The sequence below is a fragment of the Urocampus carinirostris genome, chromosome 3 (genome assembly GCF_059441175.1).
Source record: "Urocampus carinirostris isolate Australia breed hairy pipefish chromosome 3, RoL_Ucar_1.0, whole genome shotgun sequence".
Lineage (NCBI taxonomy): Eukaryota > Metazoa > Chordata > Actinopteri > Syngnathiformes > Syngnathidae > Urocampus > Urocampus carinirostris.
Window position 1 is genome coordinate 17,286,678 of NC_142351.1, and position 25,451 is coordinate 17,312,128.

Here is a 25,451-nt window from a genome sequence, read left to right on the forward strand (position 1 = left end):
TGATCTCATTATGCAGTGACAGCCTTCCTGGCAGGCAGTCAGTGACAGAGGAGTTTGCACTTGATTGGGCACAGGTCCTCATCAGCTCACACGATGTGGTGGTGGTCTGGGTGGATAGCACTAACGGGATGGATCGTGGACAGAAGAGCGCCCATTCAGACTCACGCAGAATGGGTTTGCTTCAAGTCAAAGATCATTTGGAAATCGTTGAGTGAGTGCTACGCAACAGCGAACAAAAACTTAACAATGAAAACTGATTAAATGAGCGCGTTTTGCAGGTTGCTGATGAAGTTGCCTTTCGTCGACAATCGCCGCATGGCTCTCTATGGCAAAGTAGTTTTTTTGTTGTTACCTGGTATTTCCTAGGAATGTTATCCTTGCATACAGATGTTTGTTTTCCAAACAGGCATTTGGTGGACATTTAACCTTGAAAATGTTAACCGCAACAGAGAAGCTCTTTCAATGCTCAGCGGCTGTGGCGCCAATAACAGACTTTAGGCTTTACAGTGAGTTTTTATCATTATTAATATTATTAACGATATTATTGATTTACATATGTGGTTATCTACCGTTCCTACTGACCCAGCTTTGCAGGAGTGTGACTGAGTCTATTGACCTTATTGTCTCATGACTTTACCAAGGGGTCGTATATTTATCCCTATTTAGTAATGGAGAGAAATGTTGAAGGCTTTTTGTTACATTTCAGGTGCTGCCTTTGCCGAGCGGTTTCTTGGCCTTCCAACAAAGGAGGCGCATATTTACTCGGTAAGGTTATGAAGCCACATTTACATCCGGGGTACAGTGTTTGGGATTAGGATTTGGATCTTTTGACCAATTGTATTTATTTTTTACATGACAAGTGACGAACGAATACCACCATATACATCGTATTTGCAAGCAATTCGATCTCAAGTAAAGCAGGAACGCCATTGCACAAATACAGAAGAGTAGAAATCTTTCCACATTCAACTTTTGACAATAAATACATTTTTTTGTTCATGTCACTCACCACAATAAACTCAGCACCATACTTTTTTCCACTTTGCTCCAAAGATTGCTGCATTTTGTGTATGGACTTACACTTTACATATAGGATATAACTGTCATTTTCGGCATGGGAACAGAAAATACATTGAAAATGTTGCAGAAATTTTACTGAAATACATGAGCCTTGTTTAGCCAGTAAGCCAGAGTTAGTGGTGTTATTTGTTTATTTCTACAAGTCCAAAGTTATTTGTGGCAACAATAAAGAACAAAAACTTACTGGAAAGAGAAACTGGGTGTGCTTAGAATGCAGACTAAGGTTAAATTGGATTTCTGTGCGTCTTTACATGGCTTTACACAACCAGAATACCGACAGAAGTCTAATTTTAATCCTGTATGTAAATGTGTCCAATGTTGTTTAAAGGGCTAGTAGGGTTTTCTGTGGTTCTTTTGTCACTAAAATTGCAGGGATGATTGAGCTCACCCCAACAGTATCGTAAAGTGGACTCTCTGTCTTAGGCTTTTCCTTTTTTCCCCTTACAAATGTTTTTTTCTTATAATTACAGATATGAAATCATACTTCGGACTAGTCAATGAATCTGCCATGATTGTTTTGGGATTGTGGGAGGAAACCAGAGTACCCAGAGAAAACCCAAACAAGCATGGGGAAAACATTGCAATCTGTACTTAGTAACAACAAAGGACTTCAGAACTGTGAGGCAGAGAGGCTAAGCAATCATCTCCCTTGTCTATTTCACATGTTGTTTTATTTGTATTGATTCCAAAATGGTAAAGGTTTAAACTTTCGGAAATTCAAATAAGGGCGAAAAATGAGAAACTAGCAGTTGACATCACCTTTTTGTCAACTGGGCAAGTGAGTGCTTCAGGCTACAACAACATAAGGCGATAAATAGCTATCAAAAATGTGACAAACGAAACACAAATTAACTGGTCGTTCAGGAAACTTCTGTGATTCTCCATGGTCAGTCCGCCCCTGGTTACAATAGTTCATTTTTGCAGGCTGCCTCACTATTGGAAGAGGTCAGCAAACTGAAAGATGAGAATTTTCTTATTCTTCACGGAACAGCAGATGGTAAATATTCCTATTCTTATCAATGTCATGCCCAGTTTACATGTTTATGACAATGCCTCAACCCTATTGGACAATGGTGTTGTGTGTTGACCACAGATAGAGTACACTTTCAGCACAGCGCGGAGCTCCTGAGCCGATTGGTGAAGGTGGAGGCCAACTACTCCCTGCAACTGTATCCAGATGAGCGGCACACATTACGGGAACCAAGCAGCATCCAGCACTTCCATCGCACGGTTGTCAACTACTTTCATAACTGTTTCAAGAGCGGCGCGCTCTTCGATATAGATGAGGAAGAAGATGAGGATGAAGACTGAACACGGAGCTTCCTGGCTTCACGCCTAGAAGAACTATCATATCACTTTGTTGGAGAGTGTCACGTAGAGAGCAAAGGGAATGGACCAAAGGCTATCAGCCAAGTAAATTGGCTCCTACAACTTCTGGAAAATGGAGGAACAACGCCTGCTGCACACAATTCTTTCTGATGTTTACTGTATGCTTGAGACTCAGTTTGTTTACAAAATACGGTGGGTATAAAACGTGAACACACATTTGTTCTTTTTGCCCCCTGTCACAAAATATCACCCATAAAATCCTCAGGTTTGAAAATCATGGGAAAATGTGTTGTTGTTTGAAGTATTTGGCACAACAACAACACTTTGCATCTTTGGAAGAAAACAGGTTAAATATCTTATGGTAGCAGACTTTTCTTCAAGAAGAGGGACTTGGGAAGAGTCTTAAAATGTTACAATTGTGGAACAAAACTCTTACATGTGAGGAACACTGCTTAAGCCATGAGTCGCCATGAAGTGAGATATGCCTTCATTATGTATCACATTTTGAAAGCTTTTGCTAGAGCACGGTGTAAATACAGTCAAGCCGTGTTGATAGAATTCTACTCAAATAGCCTGCAAATTGTATTTCTCACATAGTGGACTCAACAGTTTTTATTAAACATGGGAAACACTCGGGTTAAGCTAGTACACTGGTAACAAAATTATTTTTTGTTGATCGTCATCAATTAATTTGCATGGACTAATTGTGGCCCACCTTTCCTCAAAAATACTTTCTATAATCACTGTATAGGATGCAGGCTGACGAATGAGCCAAATGTTTACAGGTTTTAAATTGTACCTGAAGATCGCATGATGTGAAGTAGATTGTCTTTTCTGTGTTTTGTCATCATGGTTCCAAGTGTAATATTGCATTGTGAGACGCATTATTATTAAAGGTTTCGTATTCTTATTGTTGTATTGCTTCCAAAAATGAAGCTCGCACCTAATGATTATGATTCATTGTGTCCAAAGGCCGTCTGGAAAATATACATGTTCCTTTTAAGGTTGAAATTATCGTGACAGCTATTTTTTTACACCAATTAGTCAAAGACACAGAGAATATGTGCCAACATTTGTACGGAATATGTATGGACTACTTTGACAATGTCAAATAAAGTCTAACAATGAGTAAATTTAACAGGCCCTGGCTCAAATCCTCCACAAAACCAGTTCTGTTTCTTATTTTAATACATTTTTAAAATGAGTCCCCTATGACGCATGCGATCAATGTTCACACTAAGCTGCGCGCATGCACGTTTGCGCACTACCCAGACCGTATCAGCGTGTTTGAAATTATGAAATTAATTCACTGGCAAATTTGGCTAAAATTACAGTGCATGCGGGCAAAACAATGCAGGTTACCGCTGCAGTGTTTTAAGTGCGGTCTTTTGAAGTCAATGTCGACATGAGATTGAGAAAATAAAGATTCCGTGTTTGTGAACTTGAGTTATTGCGAGAGAGAGGCAAGAGGGGAGTTGCTGATTGGGGGTAGTAGAAATTTGCTTTTAAATTGCATATGTATTATTATTGTATTTTTATCACTAAGACATTGAAATATAGAGACAGTAGCTCAGGAGGTAGAGCGCTCGTCTTGGGATCAAGAGATCGTAGTTCAAATCCCGGCTCCTCCGTGTTACATTTCGAAGTGTCCTTGGGTAAGACATTGAACCCCAAATGCCCCCAATAAGCAGGTTGGCGGCTTGCATGGCTGCACGGTCGGCTATTGGTGTGTGAGTGTGGGTGAATGGGTAAATGTGAAGCACATTGTAAAGTGCTTTGACTTGAAAAGTGCTGTATATGTGCAGATCATTTCATTTCATTTCATTTCACAAGCGTGGTTTACTTTAATTATGGCCTGCACGGTTAGAGAACGTAGCTATGTGACGTTTCTTGCCCACGAGACTATGTCACTGTTGCTGTGCACGTCTCAGTCTTTTTTAGAGAAGCGGCTCTTTCGGCTCCGCACACTTTCGGCACCCAAATGCCTCCTCAATTGCCTAGATAGAACTTTTGGGTAGAAACACAGGTTTGGAGGAGAAAGAACACTGAATTACACCCACTGTGAAGCATGGGGGTGAAAACATAATGCCTTGTGGCTGTTTTTCTGCAAAGGGAACAGGACAACTGATCTGTGTGAAGGAAAGAATGAATGGGGCCACGGGTCAGGAGATTTTGAGTAAAAATCTTCTTCCACCAGCAAGGGCCTTGAAGATAGACGTGGCTGGGTCTTTCAGTATGACAATGATCCCAAAAAAGAAGCCAGGGCAACAAATGAGTAGCTTCATAAAAAGCATTTCAAGGTCCTGGAGAGCCTAGAAAGTCTCCAGATCTCAATCCCATAGAAAATCTGTGGAGGGAGTAAAAGTCCGTGTTACCCAACGAAGGCCCCAAAACATCCCTGCTCTAGAGGAAATCTGCATGGTGTGTGCTAACAGCTTGCATGTAGTTACAGAAAACGTTTGGCCTGTAAATGGAAAATGAAGGGAGCAGAGTAACAAAGAAACCAGAAACAAACACGACCAGACCTGTTGTGGTGGAAGAAATGAAAAATTACCCTTATAAAGGGTGAGGATAATGGGACAAACACAGTTGGCGCCGTCCGATGGAAGGACCACACCCTAACAGAATCATTATAGTCATCCATCCATTTTCTGCATCGCCTTTCCCCACCGGTCGGGGGGCGCTGAAGCACATCCCAGCCATTATCGGGCAGTAGGCAGGGGACACCCTGCCAGGATGCCCACAGAAAACCCACGCAAGACTGGGGAGTACTTGCAAACTCCGCACAGGAAGGGTGGTAGCTGGATTTGATCCAATGTCCTCAGAACTATGCTGGGAACCATCCATCCATTTATCCATTATCTGCACCACTTATCCTCAATAGAGTTGCGGGGGTGCTGGAGCCCATCTCTAGGTAGGGGACACCCTGAACTGGTTGCCAGCCAGTCGCTGGGCACACAGAGACAGACAACTCACTCGCTCATTCACACCAATTCTGACTGGGCAATTAACCTGACATGCATGTTTTCGGAATGTGGGAGGAAACTGCAGCACCTTGAGGAAACCCACGCAAGCACGGGGAGAACTTGGAAACTCCACACAGGAACGGTTGATCTCACGACCTCAGAACTGTGCCGCACACGCGCCTATATAAAAATGTATATATATATATATATATATATATATATATATATATATATATATATATATATATATATATATATATATATATATATATATGTATATATATACAGTGGTTAGCGCATGTGTGGCACAGTTCAAGTCATGGGAACCTCCTGTGTGGGTTCAAATCCAGCTCCAGACTTCCTGTGTGGAGTTTGTATGTTCTCCCCATGCTTGCGTGGGTTTCCTCCGGGGCACTCCGGTTTCCTCCCACATTCCAAAAACATGCATTTGAGGTGAATTGGCCGGACCAAATTGTCCCTAGGTGTGAATGAGCGAGTCAGTTGTCTGTCCCCGTGTGCCCTGCGATTGTCTGGCAACCAGTTCAGGGTGTCCCCTGCCCACTGCCCGATGATTGCTGGGATGGGCTCCAGCACCCCCGCGACCCTACTGAGGATAAGCGGGGCAGCTAATGAGATGAGATGAGAAATATATATATAATATGAGAGAGAGAGAGACAATATCCTAGAAAGATAGTAAGATAATACACTAGAAAATGTATTCTATGCACACCTGATAAATTTAACTATTTTTACTTGCAAAAATCGTTATTTTACAAATTAGTTTTAAAACTGATAAAAAGATAGGATTTACAATGGGAGAAATTGGACAAGATTTACCAAATAAGAACACAAATCATATTATCTCAGCATATTCTTGTTATTTTTCCTCTGATACTAAAACGATCTGGATTAGAGTCGAAATGGGCCAGACGAGACCAGTCCAACAGAAAATAGTTTATTTTTTCCGTACAAATTCGTTAAATTTTAAATGATCTAAAAACGTTCAAAATATGGGGGAAATTTACGTTTGTGAGTTGAGAGAAACGTAAAAGAATACAGTATTCGCTATTAGGTGTTTGGTCTGTTCAGATAGCGTCACTGATACTGTCAAATCAGCTCAAGCCTTGCAATGCTCCAGCCAATAACGCCGCTCTACGCAAGTACACGTTTCCGGTGCATTGTCCAATCAAAGTGGACACTACTTGTGGGCCTGAATCCCTCTTCAACCTTCTTTTTCTTTGGAGGGGCACCTTCAAGCGGCTCCGCGGCGCACCGGTAGCGGCTCTCAGACTCACCAAGAACACGCCAGGAAAATAACTTCACCCCGTCACCATGTCGTTTCTGACTATCAGCAGGCTAGCGCCCAAACTTTTCCATTCAACGGTAAGCAAACGACTCTCGGCCTTCGGGTTATTTTATCTCCGTTGCCTAAACCGTCAGCCGAAGTTAGCTAGCTAACGACAAGGTAGGTTGCTAACGTTAGCTCCCACTAGCACATTGCGGGACAGGCGTTTTCACTCTGTGGATTAAAGAAATGCAAAGCCTAGCCAAGCCTCGGGCGTTTTGTCAAATGTCAATTAACGCCGTTATAACAGTTTTAGTGAGTGTTAACTAATTTTACCCGATAGCCGACCTTTATTAAAAGTCATAGTCGGGACATGTTCGTTCAAGTTGAGCTATGATAAGAGCAGACTTAGAAGCGTGAACTGACAAGTTATTTCACATTAGGTAAATAGTTGTACAGTCAGATTTTAACTTATGTCAACATTAAGATTTACTGCGCTGCGACAGCCTTAAGAATTCTCCACCACCATGTTGACCTTCACTTATAAACGTCCTTAACTTAATGTCTCTTGATCAAGGCTTCCTTAAAGACTTCAAATTAGGAACAATCGTGTCTTTTGTCACACACTGAAATACAAGTTTACCATGTAAAACCAGTTTACAGTTGTCTATCGTGTTAAGTAATCTAATAGCTTTAATGTGTTACGCTGTATTTTGAGCTTTTAATCACTCGAGGCTTTATAATTCATGCATTTCCCCATGAGCTTACAAACTGCATCGCGATTCCAGTCACTCTTTCTTCCATCTTTTACTTGTAGTATTACTACGCCGACCTCGACATCAACAAGCTTGCAAATATACTTCTTAACCCATTGTATAATCTGAGTTTACAATGCTGTACAAAAGGCAATGGTTATCATGTACTATAGTAGAGACAATTCCAAGATAACCTCTGTCACATTCACCCGTTCCCCCTTCTACAGTATGGGTCAGGCTTTGCTCCAGTTGGCTCTTTATTGTTGTTGTTACTTAACAAGCCACACTCATAAAGTCTCAAATGTGACCAAAGACCTAGACGGCACTTCAGATCATAATGACAAACGCAGTTGTAAGTGAAAATAAATTTGAATGGAGACCTTTTTTTACTCTAAGGTTGGAAAAAAACAGATTTAAAATAAATTGTTTTCACTCCTTGTCAACAATCTATTTTTCTCCATGAAAATTGTAATAAAAACACATTCAAAATTTATATCTAGTTGTTTTACCTTTGGAAAGTATTAAATTCTGATGTCAATAGTTGGCTGTAATTATATATTTACACTGATTTTAAACTACAGCATGTTGCTGGTAATTTTATAACCTGAGATCCACTGACATTTTGGCACTGACATTTTTGTGGGGACAATGAACAAAATTGTATTTTTTTGTCTAGAAGAAAAGTAAATCCAAAAGAATCCTCATCAAAGAACACCGTTGTGATCACATCCTGTCAAACTAAGGCAAGATATGTGAATCAGTCTTTCACTAGGGAGAAGTTTGTGCTTCTTGCGGCACTTACTTTTGCAAACAATAAGGAGCGTGATCAAGAAAACTAAAACGTGAGCTCTGCCAAGCTTTTACCAACAAAACATTTTCTCAAAAGTTCATGTGTCCCTTTGCACTTTCTTTTTAGGTTTGTTACCTGACTTTGTCTGCTGTTAACATGCTAACACTTCAGAGCTATTTACAGTTGAGCAGTTTTAATTCATAAACAGGTACTTTGTGTGTGACATTCAGTCAGTTTGTACCCATAGTTGATTGGCTGGTGCTAATCTATTTACTGAGCCCACTGTCTCTCTCATCAGGAACATTATTATGCCACAAGGCAATGTGGACTAATTATAGCAAAAATGATATGCGCAAACTCTGGTTTACTTGCTAAGAAAGCCCCATATGTATTTTTTGATTTCTCTCAGACATTTACATTTTATGTTCTGGACTTGCAGCTAAAATGCAACAGTTATATCCATGGATATATAATGCAAGCCTATGCTTCTGGCAAGCCACGTAGAAGCGCCACTTATAAACAGATGGGTTGCAGCAATGGCTCACACTTTTGGAGCAAACAAGCTAGGGACCATGTTGATTTTGTTAAATGACATAGCATTTTATTTAATGTCAAGAGTTAAATGCAGAAAGACATATTTTGCATCATGACTACATCGTGCTTGCCCCCCCCAATCGAATTGCTTGCTAATTGCATGTATACGGCTTTAGTTGGTGGTTACTAGTCATGTAAACAATTCAGTCGAGTGCTACAATTAACACCCTGGCAGTTCTCCAATTGGTTAGTGTAACGGCGCTGGTAGAGTGATGCTGTAGTTCAGTGAAGTGTGTTTTTATCTGTAGGATATTTTGATTGAGAAAAATATCATGCAACGAGCCTGCAAAAGCAAAATGGTGTGGGAATCCTGAATCGTTATTATTTTACATTTTTCTAATATGTAGGTGTGACCTGTTTGTTGCATTACTTACTGCACAGTCGTGTGTGTGTCAGGAAAGTTATTGGACTTGCTCGTTCTCCCAAAATCTATTTTAAGTGTGTTATTTTTTCTTGTTGGACCAGCCGGTTTTTAAAGTTTTCTTTTCATGTACTACTTTCTTGTATGGCGTCCTAATCCAGTATTCCGTATCCGGTTTCTATGCGGCTCTTATGAGTATCTGAGATATTCTAATTTAGTCACGGGATTTGACCCATCCAAATCATCACTCCAATGTGTTTCTCATACTGGATTACTTTTCACTGTAACAACATTGGTGCTACCAGAGCAAGACAAAAATCATTTTAGTCAATTTTGAGACACTGGAAGCTCCCATATAGCCCAGCCAGGAACATTTGAAAAACATTGATGATGGAGGCAATTTATTTTGGGAGAGGAAACGGGTTGAACTGGACTAATGAGCAATGGGATGACCTTTTATTTATTTATTTATTTTTATTCATTTTTTAATTCCACAACCCCTCATAGTGCATAAAACCAAACTCCTTGTTAAGTGTACTGTTTTTTAAAACTATTTTTCCACATGATGAACTTTTCATTTGCCTGTTGGTCTTTGGGTTTGTTTGGGTCGGGATGTTAAAAAAACAAGCTGAATTATATAAAAAAAAATCTTTTCAGTCTATTATTCCTTTGTTTCTTAAAGGGTCAGTGTGCAATAGTGGTATAAAAACCTTCGTTCAGTAAAAAAAACGTTGATTTGAATCCAAGGCATGAACTATCGTACCAATGTTATTGTTTTATGAAAAAAAAAGGGGTCAAGAAATGTATATTTCTTTAACACCTCGGAATCCCCACTTAGGTCTCCGCCATGTTAGTCCTGCGAGATACTGCAACGCTCTGAGGCACTGGTCCTTGCTCACACCTGACAACAGAGTGCCATTTTGTGGTCAAATATTATACATTGGGGCTTTAAAGTTAGAATATGAACAAAACTGGGCTGTCTCTCGTAATACTCTTAAAAAATCGTATCTGGCGATAAAGGTAAAAAAAAAAAATCCCGGTAGGACAAAGCTGACACTGCTGCAAAATGCCTGGGATAAGCTCAAGCAAGGCAGTTTAAAGGTATATCCAAATTCTAAAACATGCACAAAATGAGAAAATAGTACATGTATTTTGCATAAAATCTCTTTCATCAATGTATTTCAATTATTTTGAGGGCTAATACATTTTAAAGACAGTGTGTCTTGTCTTTGACTTCCTGAGCTGTGACCTCATGTGAAGATCACTGCCCCGAGCAAGCCACTCACCATTCTGGTCTATGTGTTGATTGGTCAAACATGGTACAAGTGTTTTAAGCCAGGTTTTGGTAGGTTTTGTGGCAAATAAGATGGCGTTGGGTCGCAGGTGGATGCAGAAATGGTACAACACAGGGCCTTGCCATTCCTTACCAAGTATGGGGAAATAAATAACGAAACAAATCTGTTTGCATTTCTGTGAGTGCTACTGTACAACCCATAGTCTGTGCCATGAGTATTGGATGTCTTGGTTGAGCATTCCAATGTGAAATCAATTACAATCTTTGATTGCTTTATGTATCACTTTGTTCCGTAAACATCGACTGTTGGTGACAACCTTCACAGTCTTGGTTTGCAATTTCTCTTCTAGTAGGATTTGGGCTTGGGTGATGTGACAAATGGTTATCACGAAAAAACATTTCTTGTGATTCGATATCGATAATTATCTTCTTCTTTTTTTTTTTTTTTAAGAACAATTTTTGTCCGAGTGGAAGTTAACAATATCCGATGCTGCTTTAACCAATTTTTAATGTCAGAACAAAGACGCGTGTTGACAAAATATTACTCCGCTTTTCACAATTACGAGGAATATTAAACAAGTGAATACCTTCTCAGAGGGGAAGCTGGTTGCAGGGATACAAGGGTAGTGCCTTGCCAGCACGGTCACGCGTGGAAAGTTTTTTTTTTTTCCCCGCAATGCCTGGCGCATGTTGAACGTTCTCTAGCACTCGTTTGGGGCTGAATTTTATTGTATAAATTATAACTATAACCTTATCCTCCTTGTTTTATTACCTTATCTTCTCTGTTCCTTTATCTTCTTGTTTTTTTTTTACCTCACTGTGAATCTGTGAAACTGGAGTGTCATGCCCAATTTCGTTGTCACAATATGTTAACCCATTTTGTAACAATGACAATAAAGGTATATTCTACTCTATATTCTATTCTATTCTAGAATGATTGTCCTTAAGCGTATTCTAGCGGCCAATACAGTTTTAAATGGTGTAATATGTTTGTCGTGTTGCCTCTTTGTCGGCAAAGTTTGTAGTGCACGTCGCTGCTCTGTTTTCTATTCTGACTCGAAGTAGCCAAAATACCACCAAACAACTGAAGGTGGGGTACTCCCCTATCCACAACTCTTTCAGGACGTTTTAAGCGAGTATGCAGCCTGTTAAAGAGAGGAAGTGTATTGCTCATATTGACCATGTTGTAATCCTTTCATTTTCACTGTGTGAGCCGCTATTCTGCTAAATGATTGGCTGGTTATCGTTACCTTCTTCATCTGCTGAGTTGCTGGTCTGAAACTTGCCTTTTCATTGCATTAGCACGCCCAATTTCTCCTGTGCGGGTGGTTAAAGTGGTGTCTGTAAATTTTCTACTTTCCATCTTCTGCCTGAAATCTTCATTGCAGTCCTTTGGTTGCGCATGCAAGTATGTAGAATTACTAGACGCGCTCAAATAAACTTTTTTTCATCTTTTTTGGGGTAAGTGGTAAGCGTTTGCACTGTATTTAAAACGTTTTTTTTCTTACTTTCACCATTTTTATCCTAGAATATAAATAAATTGCACGGGAAATCCAACTCCTCCTTCCCCCATCTCCTCTGCCTCCTTTCCTCCAGCGTAATGCATTCCTTTGCTGGAACACGAAGAGTAAAAGTAAGCTAAAAGCAGATAGGCGCGGTGGGAAAAATGCACAGAGGCTCTTTGAACTCAGTTGGGCGACACACACACACACCTAATAATAGAAAAAATATTTAATTTTAAACTTTTTAAGGACACCTAAAACTATGCACCCAACTTTTTTTTAAAAGAAAACAATAATTAAATAAACTTACTTACTTACTTAAAAAATACATGACTGTCTGGCATGCTACTCTTTACGGTAGAACAAATGACACTCCTCGTAAGGGAATGGCAGTCTTTTAACACCATTCCAAAGTTCTTCATCTGTTTTTGGCATATGCTCCTCCCAGGAAGTGAGAATGACTAATGCTTCATATTTAAGCCTCCTTACGTAATGACCTCCAGGCGTTTTGTGGAGACCATACCTTTTTTTCCTTTTCGGGTTGCCCCTTGTGAGTCATCTGCTCCAACCGGTTTGTGGACTAATTATCCATTATACCTGTGGCACAAGGGCCGTCTATCCAGACGACTTCAACCAGATACCCCTTCCTTCAATTGGAGACTAAGCTTAACCTCACAAAGTTCTTTCAGTGTCAGCATGCAGCTTGCGTAATTTGCTGTTAGAAGGGTCATATAGATGTGTATATATCTAAAAATAATTCCAATGGTGATGTTAAATCCTGAATCATCAATTTTTGGAGAAGTCCATCACTGTAAATGTCACACAAAAAGTATGCGTTTACAATTAAATGGCTCAACCGTCAGAAATTAGTTCTGTTGCGTTAGCATGTAAACATTACTCATAGTCCAGGTAGTGGCTCATGAAACATGAAGGCAGAAGAACACATGAACTTTTGAGAAAATGTATTTTTAGTAAAAAGTTTGCAGAGTTCTTGCTCTGTTGGCGTTCTTCAACTTCTTTCTCATTTGCAAGATAATGAAAAATAAGCAGTCGCTGAGTGCATCAATAACACTTGGTTCAACCCAAATAGCTGAATGGAGGAATGGGCCAAAATTCCTGCAGCGGGTTTTGAAAACCTTGTGAATATGATTGACTTCTGTCATTGCCTTAAGTATTAAGATGAACTGTCGACCAAAAACCTCATTTTCGATCATAGCTCTTAGATATTCTTAAAAAATAACTGGCATTGTGATTTGAGAAAAAATAATTCAGGATTAATTATTCTGTATACCTATGATGCCATTTATAGGTTCAGGGGAACACCTCTCAATGCGTTGGTTGACTGTTTACTTTTTCCCCATTGTGTACTTGTTAGCCCAATAATGTCACATTTGTAACACTCATTTTCTTGTGCCACAGAGTGCTACATTCTTCATTACAGCTGCCAGAAACGCCAGCGCCTCTGCAACAGTAAGTCCCCCCGCTTTTTTTTCTCCATTAGCAATTACATTATAATTTCTGTGGTTTAATCAAAATCTGTAAAGCCTGATTGAAATCAACAACACAATTTTCGGTAAAAATTATACTTTGTACTAGTCCTGAGGCTCTGCATCCTTAAGAAAAAACGTGATTTAGAAACTTGCATATACATGTGTACATATTTGTAGTATTTTTAAATATATTTTAACATGAAAACGAGGCAAACATTTCTAACCATTTTATAAATGCACTGCTGTTTTACATGATGCCATTCTATCCTCAAACCTACATAGTTCATAGGAAGTGTTCAACCTACAAACATTCAAGTTAATAACATTTCTCGCATACCGTAATTTAAATTATCACAATCCTGTTTTGGGTGTATACTGGATTACAGATTTCTACCACAAACTTGTTGAGCAACACTGGTTCAATAGTGAATCTCATATATGTCCTGTGACACTCTCTTACTTTCACTTTCCAAGCTCTCGTGGTCAGTGAGTTGAAGTACATTTTGTAAAAGTTGGCCCGTTCCCAAGCGTAACAGTATACAAGTAACCTTTTTTTTTCATTTAGTGCATAAGAATTTTTCAATTCCTGGATGCAAAGCAATCCAGACGTGAATCTGAATTGATTTCATAATCAAGTATGTCAAAAACCCCAATGGACTTTTGATAAACAAATGCATGTCTGTACGATGTCACCAGTCACTGAAATACATCATGCCACATATCATTGGAAAGCTTAAACTCATCACAAAAACATCACAGTCTGAAACAAGATACCCAAAAACTATAAAGCTGGCTTAACTAACCATTACAGCCCCTGGCCGTCATCAAATTCTTTAGTGTTCCAGAAAATGGCTTCGTTACATCAAGGAAGATCCATAGAACCCAACCTAGTAAAATATTTACTCCAAAACGCACAATAATGTCGACAGGTGAATAGAAATCCCCTTCTTGAAATTCAGTAGCTTCACTCTAAAACTACCCTTTTGAAGTAGACTCATAAAATTATTCCCAATATCGTGTATCGCTTTACAATGTGCTTCACACTTTTACACACTAACTAACCGATAGCAGTGTCAGCCATGCAAGGAAGCTACCTGCTATCAGGGGCATTAGGGATTCAGTGTCTTGCCCAAGGACACTTAGACGTATAACACGGAGGAGCATTCCATGATTCATTTTTACACACCATTAATAATAATAATAATAATAATTTCCTTTGTATTGTCATTCTTTGTAACAATGTACACAGAACGAAATGTCGATACACCTGACCCGTTGTAGCGAGCCGATGCAGCCGCAGCCAACAGAGGGCGCCGCCATTTTACCAATGTTATAAGTCTTAGGTATGACTCGCTGAGGAATACAGAATCAATGATTTAACTACTGGAATTGGAAATCAAACCTTTAAAAATCTTTCTCAATGGCTTAAAAATGGCCATAGTAAAATACAACCATTTAAGTGTAGAAAACTGGCCACTTTTGGAAACACTGAAACCTTCTCATAAAAAATACAATGTTAAGTTTTTCAGATTGTGATCAAATTTGACAAAATACCAGGAAAGACTTCAAGGCATTGTCTCACCTGTTTTCCAGCCAAGATGCCCATGATACACTTAATTGCTGGCATTTATCAGCAAAAGGGGGGGTCAGCCAAGACCCAATGAGGCGCGATTAAATTATATTGGGAAAGTCCAAACCATGTGTAAATGCTCTATATCAATACTTATGATAAACGGGCTGAATCTAAAAATAATTCGAATTCACTCAGAGGTGTGTGCAGCCCTTTGAGACTCTTTGTGATTAAGGGCCATACAAATAAACATAACTTGACGTGTGTGAATATTCTTTCCATTTGGTTCCTAAGTCTTGTACAGTTCTAATGACCTAGCCAAGCTGCATCCTGTTTGTACATGACTGCTCTGTCGTTCTGTAGATCCTCAGTGACGTTATCTTAAAATGGTATGTTTTCCACTTATTCCATCTCTAGATGGATAGGATCTTTTTTTTTTTTTTTTTTTTTATCCAGCCGCTGCTTGAAATAAAGTAAAACTTCATCACAACATTTGTACTGTGCTTAGTATCAGGCTAGCGCAGTGCTTCTCAATTATTGTCTGTCATGCTGTGCCTAGGGAGAAGAAAACCTTTCGCGCACCCCCAAACCTCTATATTGACCCAGGTTAAACCACACAATACTGAAAATGAAATAAAATAAAATTAATGAGTAATAATTCCAACTGATCACTAACATTAACTCAAGAGCACAATAGTAAAAACATGACCTACAAAACAAAAATATATAATTAGCGCAGGTTGTTTTAAATAAGTTGTCCAAGTATGTCGTTCTTAAACATATGAGCAGAACACGTCAATTTGAGTCAGAGAACATTTTTCTGTGGAAAATGCCTTTTTCGTTCTAACTTTTGTGTGGCTGCAATAACTAATCAATGAAACACTTTAAAATCAATTATTAAAAGGGTTGGCAAATAATTAGATTGATTCGTTGTATCACGTGGTTCATGAGTCATTAAATACGTCAAATCAATACAAATAAATTTGCACACTGAGAGTTGTAGTACCACTGTAATCTGGTAGAGCGCTAGAAAGAGTATCTTACATATGCGCAGTTGAATAGCATATACTTGTATGTATTTTTGTTTATTGTCAAGTTAATTGACAAACGCTTGCCTTTTTTATATTTTTATATTATAGAATATTCAGATTTGTGCATTATGGCAGCCACTCCAGCAGCTCCCGTGTTATTTTCGATTGTTCTCAGCTCAGGGATGCTGCTGGAAATGTGAATTTCCCTTCGGGGATGAACAAAGTATCTATCTATCTATCTATCTATTTTTCTATCCGTCCAAAACTTCACTGTTTGAGAAGAGATGCGGAAATTAGATACGTGTTTATAAAAATCTGATTCATCGATGAATCCAAAAAATAAGACGTATTCATTGATTGCGTCATTAATCCTTAATTGCAGACCTTTATTTCAAACATGTGTTCAATAATTTGTCAAATGTTTACAATAATTCCATTCATTGAACCTCTGATCATATTTCAGTTTGCTATTTTTATAGTCTGTGTTTACATTACCCTCTTCATGTGTGTTATTTTTCTTTTTTGTGAAATCCAGAATTTGAAGGATGTCCTGTCAGACCTCATCCCCAAAGAACAGAGCAGGATAAAGAACTTCAAGCAGCAGTATGGCAAAACCAACATTGGGCAGATTACTGTGGACATGGTGAGTTATATCTTGCTTGGTAACATTTCCATCAGTAGGTAAATAAATTATGTAGTTTTGTTTTTATTGGTCCAAAAATGATCAACTAAGTACCAAGGAATCTGGAAAAACTACGTTTTTTTACCAATCGAGTGTTTTATGAAATAATATTCATGTGTGACCTGTTAAATTAAGTTACACTAGCTCAAGCATTAAGCTGAAAAAATGTTCAGCTATGTATTCCCTGCTGTTCACGTTGGGCAATCGGGTCATCTTTCCAAGGTCACTATTGAAGTCGGTGCCAGCTCATAACTGCAACATGATGGCACAGTGACCTTGTTTGTATCTTTTAAAATGCTAGCACATTTGACAATTCAATGCAACGTAACAGGAAAGCATAGCCAAATGAACTTTGGTTTGGGAAAAGTACTTACCCAGCATGACATGTTTCACTCATGCTCAAGAAATATTATGAAATACAAACTTTTGCTTGTACGACAGGAGGTGGTTTCGAGTGTTGTGCAAATAAAAGCAACAGCAGATCAGTCCACGTGTGTTGCCTCTTACAAGCTCGTTAAATTAATTACATAAAATGTGCTTATGCATACATATTTATTTTCATACACAAATGGTAATGTTTCATTGGACTGTTGACATGTATTATGAGTTAATATGTAAACATTGTCTTTGCAACACCAGCCATGCAGGCAAGGAAATGACGTCAAAATGTATTTGCCAATTTTCTTATTTTACAACTCTTTGGTCCTCAAGCAAACAAAATTCCATATGGTTCAATTGACGCTGTGTTTATGCCTTGCACATTTTTTAAAATCATGCACCAAGGAGAAATGCCATGTTTTTTCATTGGTATGTTTTAAATTTGTCATGTGTGTGTGTATATATATATATATATATATTATATATATATATATAAAATTTAATTAATTAAAACTTTTTAACCCCTGCATAAAGAATGTAAATTATCATTTGATTTGTGATTTCTTATCCAGGTGTATGGAGGGATGAGGGGAATGAAGGGTCTCGTTTATGAGACCTCCGTGTTGGATCCTGATGAGGTCAGTGCCGAAAGCAGCTACTTTTTTCAAATACTTTGCAAGTACAGCACTTTGTAGTCATGTATCAAGAAATTATGTTACTCTTTTCGTATCATAATTTTTTAATGAAGGATTTGCCTGGGTTGTAATGGGAGATGTAGTTGTAACTGTACAATAAAACAAGTCACATTTTGGACCAAAAATAGATTGTTGGCATATGTAAAGGTGCATAATTTCCTATTTCCCTGCCTCGTCCCCCCCAAAAAAAACGTATGAGAAAACTTTACTCCATCTTCCCATTCAAACTGCTGATCTTCAAAGGAAAATAAACAGTTAATCAATAGAATTAGAACTGTTAACAAAAAGTTGTAGCCTGGCTGTTGGTATGTGTTTACAGGGCATCCGCTTCAGAGGCTATAGCATCCCAGAGTGTCAGAAGTTATTGCCCAAAGCTGAAGGAGGTGAAGAGCCGCTTCCTGAGGGTCTTTTCTGGCTGCTGGTCACAGGGCAGGTGCCCACTGAGGAGCAGGTGAGAGTCTGTGTTTTGGGCTACGGGAGCACCAGCAAATCTTTGTTTGATTTTGTAAAATGTTCCCCTCAGAGAAAGACTGGTAATGATAATAATGCATACTCAGTCATTTTATGGCATCATTTTCTTTTTTGTTAGCACTTTAAAATTTTCTTGCCAGTGGGTTAATGAACTCGGCACTAAATGTAATTTCATATTAGGAATGTGTTGTGCATTACTTGACCCGATAATGAATAAACCACTTTGGTAATTTGACAAGAAACATTGCCAATATTGCTAAGAAGCTTCACGAAGCATTAAACTAATAAGCATTCAGCTTTTTAGCTGAACCTGCATGCCATTAAAAGTTAGTCAAGTTCTATGTAGGACCGATCTGAAGTAAAAGTGTTTGTTATCCTGAAATGTTGTTTGCCAGGTGAACTGGGTATCTAAAGAGTGGGCCAAGAGAGCAGCGCTTCCATCACACGTCGTCACGATGTTGGACAACTTCCCAATCAATCTGCACCCAATGTCTCAGTTTAGTGCCGCCATCACAGCCCTCAACAGTGAGAGCAGCTTTGCGCGTGCTTACTCTGAGGGCGTGCACAAGTCCAAGTACTGGGAGGTGAGTGGTCCTATCAACAGTCACAAATTGATTTGCGTGAGTATCGACTCGAAATCTTTTTTTTTTTCAGTATGTCTATGAAGACTCCATGGACCTGATCGCAAAGCTTCCCTGCATTGCGGCTAAAATTTACCGCAACCTGTACCGTGAAGGGAGCAGCATTGGAGCCATTGACTCCAACTTGGACTGGTCCCACAACTTCACAAATATGTTGGGCTACAGTGACGTTCAGTTCACTGAGCTCATGAGACTCTACCTCACTATCCACAGGTGATTTAATGCCCTCGGGCCACAGTGGTTACATATTTGACTAATCAAGATAAAGTTAATTCTATGAGAAAACTAAGTCCACGGGCGACAAACACTAAAGGGTTTTCCAAACTAAATCAACATTTAGATAAAATAGCTTCTGGTGTTTTGTAATTCTCTTCGCATATCTGTGTCTTTCACACTACCTGACTTGAGGGGCACTCACACTAGGGCCAACGCTCCTCCAAGCGCGTATCCCGAATTGGGTATGCTTAGGACAAGTGGGCTGCAGCACGATATGACGCCCGCATACTGCCGCAGGAGTATTCGCAGCGTGAAGCACATTCATGTCACATCACAGTGTACATGTGTGTCAGTTTTAGGGCTAGCGACCAGCCTTTTTTTTTAAAAAAAAACAAAAACGTTTTTTACTACCATGTTGTCAAGAACACTCCGTAGTGCTGCTGAGCTGACAGAACAGCGCACCTCCTATATGTCTTACTTTGATCATTGTGATGACGAATATTTTGGCACAGTTTGGCAGAGTAATTTGAATCTGGGCCCGAAAGGGGGCAGGTGGTTGTGAACCTTGAGCATTGTATGTAAGAAGTGGCCCTATTGTGAGTGCTCCCTAACTTTGTTAAATTTCCTAAAATACCATGCTTCGTGTGAACAAACATTTGTGTCGTGTGTCATGTGACAGTGACCATGAAGGAGGCAATGTCAGTGCCCACACCAGCCACTTGGTGGGCAGCGCCCTGTCAGACCCCTACTTGTCCTTCAGCGCCGCCATGAATGGGCTGGCGGGTCCTCTTCATGGCTTGGCAAACCAGGTTGGACATGAACACGCACATATACGGACATGCAACCGGTCTTAGTCAAAAATGTCTTTTTTGTCATTGACTTCTGTCCTTGTCTTTGTCTCCCAGGAGGTGCTGGTGTGGTTGACCTCGCTGCAGAAAGAGCTTGGAGGCGAAGTGTCTGATGAGAAAATGAAGGACTACATCTGGAACACGCTCAAGTCCGGAAGGGTGAAGACCAGTTTTTCCCATGTAGTAGAACGTAAATGGGATGCAGTACAGAAGAGATGGTTGTTTTTGTTTGTTTTGCATTTCAGCTTTCCTTTTCACAATTGGTCAAATTGTATCACGGATTAGACTAGCAGTACAGAAAAAAAACACAGAAATTGTCATGTCCACACTAGGATAGAAGACTTAAAATAAAATTTCATTCTTGATACAACATAAAAGTTGAGGGCCTCCCATTTCTGCAGACTCCTAAAGCATGCAACTTTAAACTGTCTTTTTAGCTTCATCTTTTAAAAAGCTTGCAAAAAGTGAATTGGTCAGATTTAGACTGTTTATGGTAATTTTGTAATTTCCTAACACGATTTTAATCGAGGTGTACAATTGATAAATGACCTAAGAGGCTAGCACGTTCTCGATGGCCAATGCCAAGTGCAATATGCCCCCAATGCAGAACTCAACCATTAATTACAGGAATATTCTTTGCTTCATCGACCACAGCAGAGGTACGAATTGTGGAGTAGGTTCTGTATTATTCTGTTAACTGGATGTATCTCCCCCTGACTTTGTTCGCTTGGCAACATGAATGCTGTTAAAAATATTAAAACAATACAGAAAGTGGAAGGCTAACACTTGGAGTGTTTAGGTAACAAAAGTTTTCAGTTGTTAACATTGCCATCTCGGTCCTAAAAACATAGCTCGACTACAGTTTTCAGATACAGCAATCTAAAATGTTTGATGTCATTTTGTGTTTTGATGCTGTTTTTCAGGTGGTGCCAGGCTACGGTCATGCCGTCTTGAGGAAGACGGACCCTCGCTACACCTGCCAGCGTGAGTTTGCCCTTAAGCACCTGCCCAATGACCCCATGTTCAAGATGGTGGCTCAGCTCTACAAGATTGTTCCTAACGTCCTGCTGGAGCAGGGCAAGGCCAAAAACCCTTGGCCCAATGTGGATGCCCACAGCGGCGTTCTGCTGCAGGTAGGTGCAAATTTAGCACAATGTTGTCGTTGTGTGATTTTTTTCTTTTTTTTTTTTTAAATGGGAGGATGTCTGAGCAGTTCCAACGGCATGTGATTTTTTATTTATTTATTTATTTTTAAATTGGAAAACAATTAGTCCAAAATATCATTAGAAGTTCAGCAGGAAGAACCTCAACCCTCGACGACTCTCCTGCAATTAAAAACATTTAGCATAAACTTAACAGTAGTTTTTATCAGAATATGTAGCAAAAAAATTAATAAATAAGCTCTACAGAATTTAGAACATTTTTACCCGCTGCTGCCATCTCCTGGCTTGGGTTATCAGTGCAGCCTCTGTCAACCTCTTTTTTTAATGCACATGCAAGTACGTTCATATCTAAGACACGCCCAATTAACTTTTTTTTACCTTCAGTGCTATATTTTGTATTGAATGTATGTAAGGTTTATTTCAGTATTTTTAAGGCTTATCACACTGCATAATACCGAATTTTATTGCAATATGTATTCTGTGTAGCACTATTTAGATATTCTATATAACACGCTACAGTGGGCATTTGCACGTCACACTGGGTATCTGTATATTGTATTCTTTTTGCTTTATTATTGTATTGTTCTCAGCTCAGGGATGCTGCTGAAAATGTGAATTTCCCTGCGGGGATGAATAAAGTATCTATCTCTATCTATCTTGTATAAGTAACCTGTATTGTTTCGTACTAAAGAATAAACATTACATGAAATAATATGCTCTATAAGGATAAAGTGAGGTTTAACCTACTTTTGGGAGATGCGCTTCAAAAGTTAGGCAACTTCCTCCTCCTTGGTAAAAAAAAAAAAGTGGCAGAAAAAAACGTTCCGACCATTTTCTCAACCGTATCAAGCTTTCTTATTCCACTTTCATTTCAAAAGAAAGTTCTGAGCGCGCCGGAGATAGTACAGACATAGACGGTATAGAATGTTTACACACGGACTAGGAAGAGGAAGCGGATTTCTTCTTCGGAATGGATGCTGGGTGACATCATGGCGCCACACGCCAGTAGCGGTGGAACGAAGTGCTTCAGTAATGTCCTGTACTCGGAAAAAGGTCCACAATACAAAATCTAACTTACAGCAATGTCCAAGTATTTTTGGATATCCCAAAGAAAATGTTCGTATCTACCGTTTTTCGTAGGTCGAATGGTCTAAGTAGGGTAGCATCTGTATGTAGGTTTGATTGATGAAATTGATTGGTTGACCTGTAGTTGAGGCAATTGCACCCGCACGCCAACTGACAGTTATGCTTTCCCACCTATCCCTTCTCGCCTACAGTACTACGGAATGACTGAGATGAACTACTACACGGTGCTGTTTGGCGTTTCGCGGGCCCTCGGCGTGCTGGCCCAGCTGGTGTGGAGTCGAGCTCTCGGTTTCCCACTGGAGCGCCCCAAGTCCATGAGCACGGATGGACTCATGTCTCTTGTGGGCGCCAAGTCGGGTTGATCCCCGCCGTGACGGTGCGAACGAGCGTCCGTGGTGGGAGGAGGTGAAAACATGGCCGAATAAGATGAGGCAACAACCCACAAAGCTACCCCGTCTACCCCTGGATTTTCACAGGATCTACAGAGACAATCGACTTCATTAGACACACAAAAAGGCTCCTACCCCACTGCTAGTTGTCCTGGTAACCCCTCAGGATGTCAAACTTCTTCACACTTAGACAATACAGTAGGCTCCCACCAGTATCATGATTTTTTTTAAGCTAGCTTTTTTTAAGTCCTCGCTATTAAGAGACACCCTAAAGGGAATCGTGGGAGTCGGTTGCACCTCCTTTGTGTTTGTTTCTTCGGTTAAGGCCACGTCCCCTAGCAATAATTTGACGTGTTGATTTGGATTATACTGGACAGTGCCCCCTTCCCCCACCCCATCCCGCCGTTGCAACGTTTTAATCCCATTTATGAGCACTCCAGGTTTCATCATGGTCAAGCTGTTCAAAAAGCAATTTTTTTTTTTTTTTTTTCAAAAGAAGGTAGTGCCGATATCGATCAGAAACCGTTTTTGTCGTTTGTAGTGCTGGCCAGTCTTCCTTCTACGATCAAAAAGATTCCCCAAACCATCCCGTCTTTGAGGCGCCGCTTTCTCCCGCTGCCCCAAACTCGGGGAAAGCGAGCGAGCGAGTGACCGGCCGTGAAGCAAAAAGAGCAAGCTTGAATCCAAAGTGAGCTTCGTCCCGATCATTTTTTTGCGTGTCGTTTGTCCGGACAAGGGCGCTTCTTCCACACGCTTGATTTATTTGGATTTCGTTTGGAGCCATAGACCCCGACTCGCTCCCTTACTCGAATGCCTCCCTCGTTCTTGAGCTTAGAGGTGTCGAATGTGATTCGAGCGATCACGGTCAGGTCATGGTGTGGTTTTATTTATACTTTGTGTACATAGGTTATATACAGTATATGTATAAGTTCTGCTCGAAACAACCGCACCGAGTACCAACTGTGTCGTAGTTTAGTCTCTCGCGTAGAAGATGCAGCTATCTTGTACATATGTGTTTTATGTTTTTTTTCCCGAGTGTTTTCAAGCTTGCTCTTAAGTCACGCTGCGAAGACTGTCTGTCCGCCGTGACTGTGTGTTAACACTCCAATTTCCCCCTACCAACTATTTCGTCCCCAACCCCATGTCTGTATCGTCTCACTGCTATTGTGTTTTTGATTGTAGAGGAAGACTTGAGGTCCTAAATGAGAATGAAATGTAGGGTGGGTCTATCTGACGCACTTCAACTGGATGGGTCGGACAGGGAAAATTTCGGGGAAAATGTAACTAAAAACAAAAGGAAAATAAAGGTTTTTATTAACGCTGCTTGCTCTGTTGATCATTGCTGATTAAAAGTGTTTCTGCGCAATCGCAACACCATGACGTAATGTCATCGCACCTGTTTTCCACATTCTTTGGCTATTAGATGTGAAAATGATTCCGTTTTAGACCATTGGTTCCCAAACTTTTGCAGTCTGGCACCCCCTTAATTCCCCAGTGTATTACCAACGCCCTTCTTGGGTGCAAGCTTCGTTTCCTTCTCGCTTGTTGACTCTGGGACTATGTTTATGGAGTCCGCCATGACACTCGATGAGCTCACACGGTGGGTGTGGCATAGTGTGGTCCTTGCAAACTTTGAATCGCGTTTATTTGCTTGTGCTATTATTAAAACTTGCCTCTGATTGGTTGGCGCTTTTAAAACTCGAACAGTAACAATTGTGGTTTGGCCAAAACTTAATCACTCACAACAAAACATTGAAAAAAAACGCATTGTTTTGCGGTTTCACAACCGCACTATGTTCAAACTTCATTCACACCAAGGGACAATTTGGACCGGCCAATCCAACTGAAATGCATGTCTTTCGAATGTGGGAGGAAACTGGAATGCCCGGAGGAAACCCACGCAAGCACGGGGAGAACATACAAACTCCGGTAGCTGGATTTTAACCCACACAGGAGGTTCCCAAGACCTTAGAACTGTGCCGCACACGCGCTAATCACTGCGCCGTTAGAATGTAATAATCTAAATTGTGTTAATTACATTTTGACCAATACTGTTGGGAATTAAATATTAAAATGTATCCTTTACCAAATTGTTAGAATTAGTTATCTGACTCCATTAACCAAACGCAGCCTACATTCACCCAACAATGCATGCTCGTTTCTTGATGGAAAAGATGAACAAGAAAAGCCAACATTTTCACACGGAGGCAGATTTAATTTCATTAATAATTTAACTAAGTGAACTCCATCGAATATAGCCGAATAATTGTCTCTCGAGTCTTTGTCAAGCCTCCTCTGAAGTCCTCCAGCTTTCTCCTCTCGGCCCACGTCTCCCTGCAAGATGGCGTCTCGACTCCTCCCATGGGCGTGCCAAGGAAGCCCCTCCTGGGTGTCGCGATGTCTGCAAAACTCAAAACAACACCGAGCATCAAGTAACAAAACTAAAAACAAAAACTACATCATCAAGGGCTTTGTTCTCAAAACTTTGCCTGCCGTCCTCTGTCAAGAGTCCTGTTATCAAAATTCCCTAGTCAAAATATTCTGCATTTGGAACGGCGTGACCTGTCATTGAACTATAGCCAGCTCGGTGAAAATGAAATGAAATGATCTGCATTTGTATAGCCCTTTTCAAGTCAAGACCTCCCAAAGCGTTTTACAGTGTGCTTCACATTTCCCAATAGCGGCCGTGCAGCCATGTAAGGCGCTAACCTGCTTATTGGGGGTATTAGGGGTTCAGTGTCTTACCCAAGGACACTTCGACATGTAACACGGAGGAGTTAAGCTAGCAGTAGTCTCAAAGGTGAATTTTAAATGATTCCAAAAGGAGGGATTAAA

The 25,451-nt window shown here is 40.0% G+C and overlaps 3 protein-coding genes across 3 annotated transcripts in view; 2 read left to right on the plus strand and 1 right to left on the minus strand.

The window, feature by feature from the left end:
- The window catches only part of LOC148368965 (inactive dipeptidyl peptidase 10), a 58,247-nt gene extending 54,928 nt beyond the window's left edge, over positions 1–3,319 (plus strand). The window contains exons 20-25 of the mRNA XM_088330885.1: positions 17–211; positions 279–333; positions 407–506; positions 707–765; positions 2,005–2,077; positions 2,174–3,319. Coding sequence (XP_088187011.1) covers positions 17–211; positions 279–333; positions 407–506; positions 707–765; positions 2,005–2,077; positions 2,174–2,391 — 700 coding nt within the window. The 3' untranslated portion in view covers positions 2,392–3,319. The remainder of the gene's footprint in view (positions 1–16; positions 212–278; positions 334–406; positions 507–706; positions 766–2,004; positions 2,078–2,173) is intronic.
- coq10a (coenzyme Q10A) overlaps positions 1–25,451 on the minus strand; it is a 44,739-nt gene that overhangs the window by 1,574 nt on the left and 17,714 nt on the right. The gene's annotated exons all lie outside the window — the stretch shown is intronic.
- On the plus strand, positions 6,591–23,939 carry cs (citrate synthase). Its single transcript, XM_088330883.1, has 11 exons — positions 6,591–6,758; positions 13,376–13,426; positions 16,583–16,690; positions 17,680–17,745; positions 18,122–18,253; positions 18,669–18,857; positions 18,928–19,127; positions 19,810–19,939; positions 20,036–20,137; positions 20,902–21,111; positions 22,419–23,939. Exons 1-11 carry the CDS (start codon positions 6,708–6,710, stop codon positions 22,587–22,589), a joined length of 1,410 nt encoding a protein of 469 aa, XP_088187009.1. The 5' UTR covers positions 6,591–6,707; the 3' UTR covers positions 22,590–23,939.

Coding starts and splice junctions, on each gene's coding strand:
- cs (XM_088330883.1), top strand. CDS start 6,708: ATGTCGTTTCTGACTATCAGCAGGCTAGCGCCCAAACTTTTCCATTCA. Junction 16,691..17,679: donor GGCAGATTACTGTGGACATG/GTGAGTTATATC, acceptor TTTCTTATCCAG/GTGTATGGAGGGATGAGGGG. Junction 17,746..18,121: donor CCGTGTTGGATCCTGATGAG/GTCAGTGCCGAA, acceptor ATGTGTTTACAG/GGCATCCGCTTCAGAGGCTA.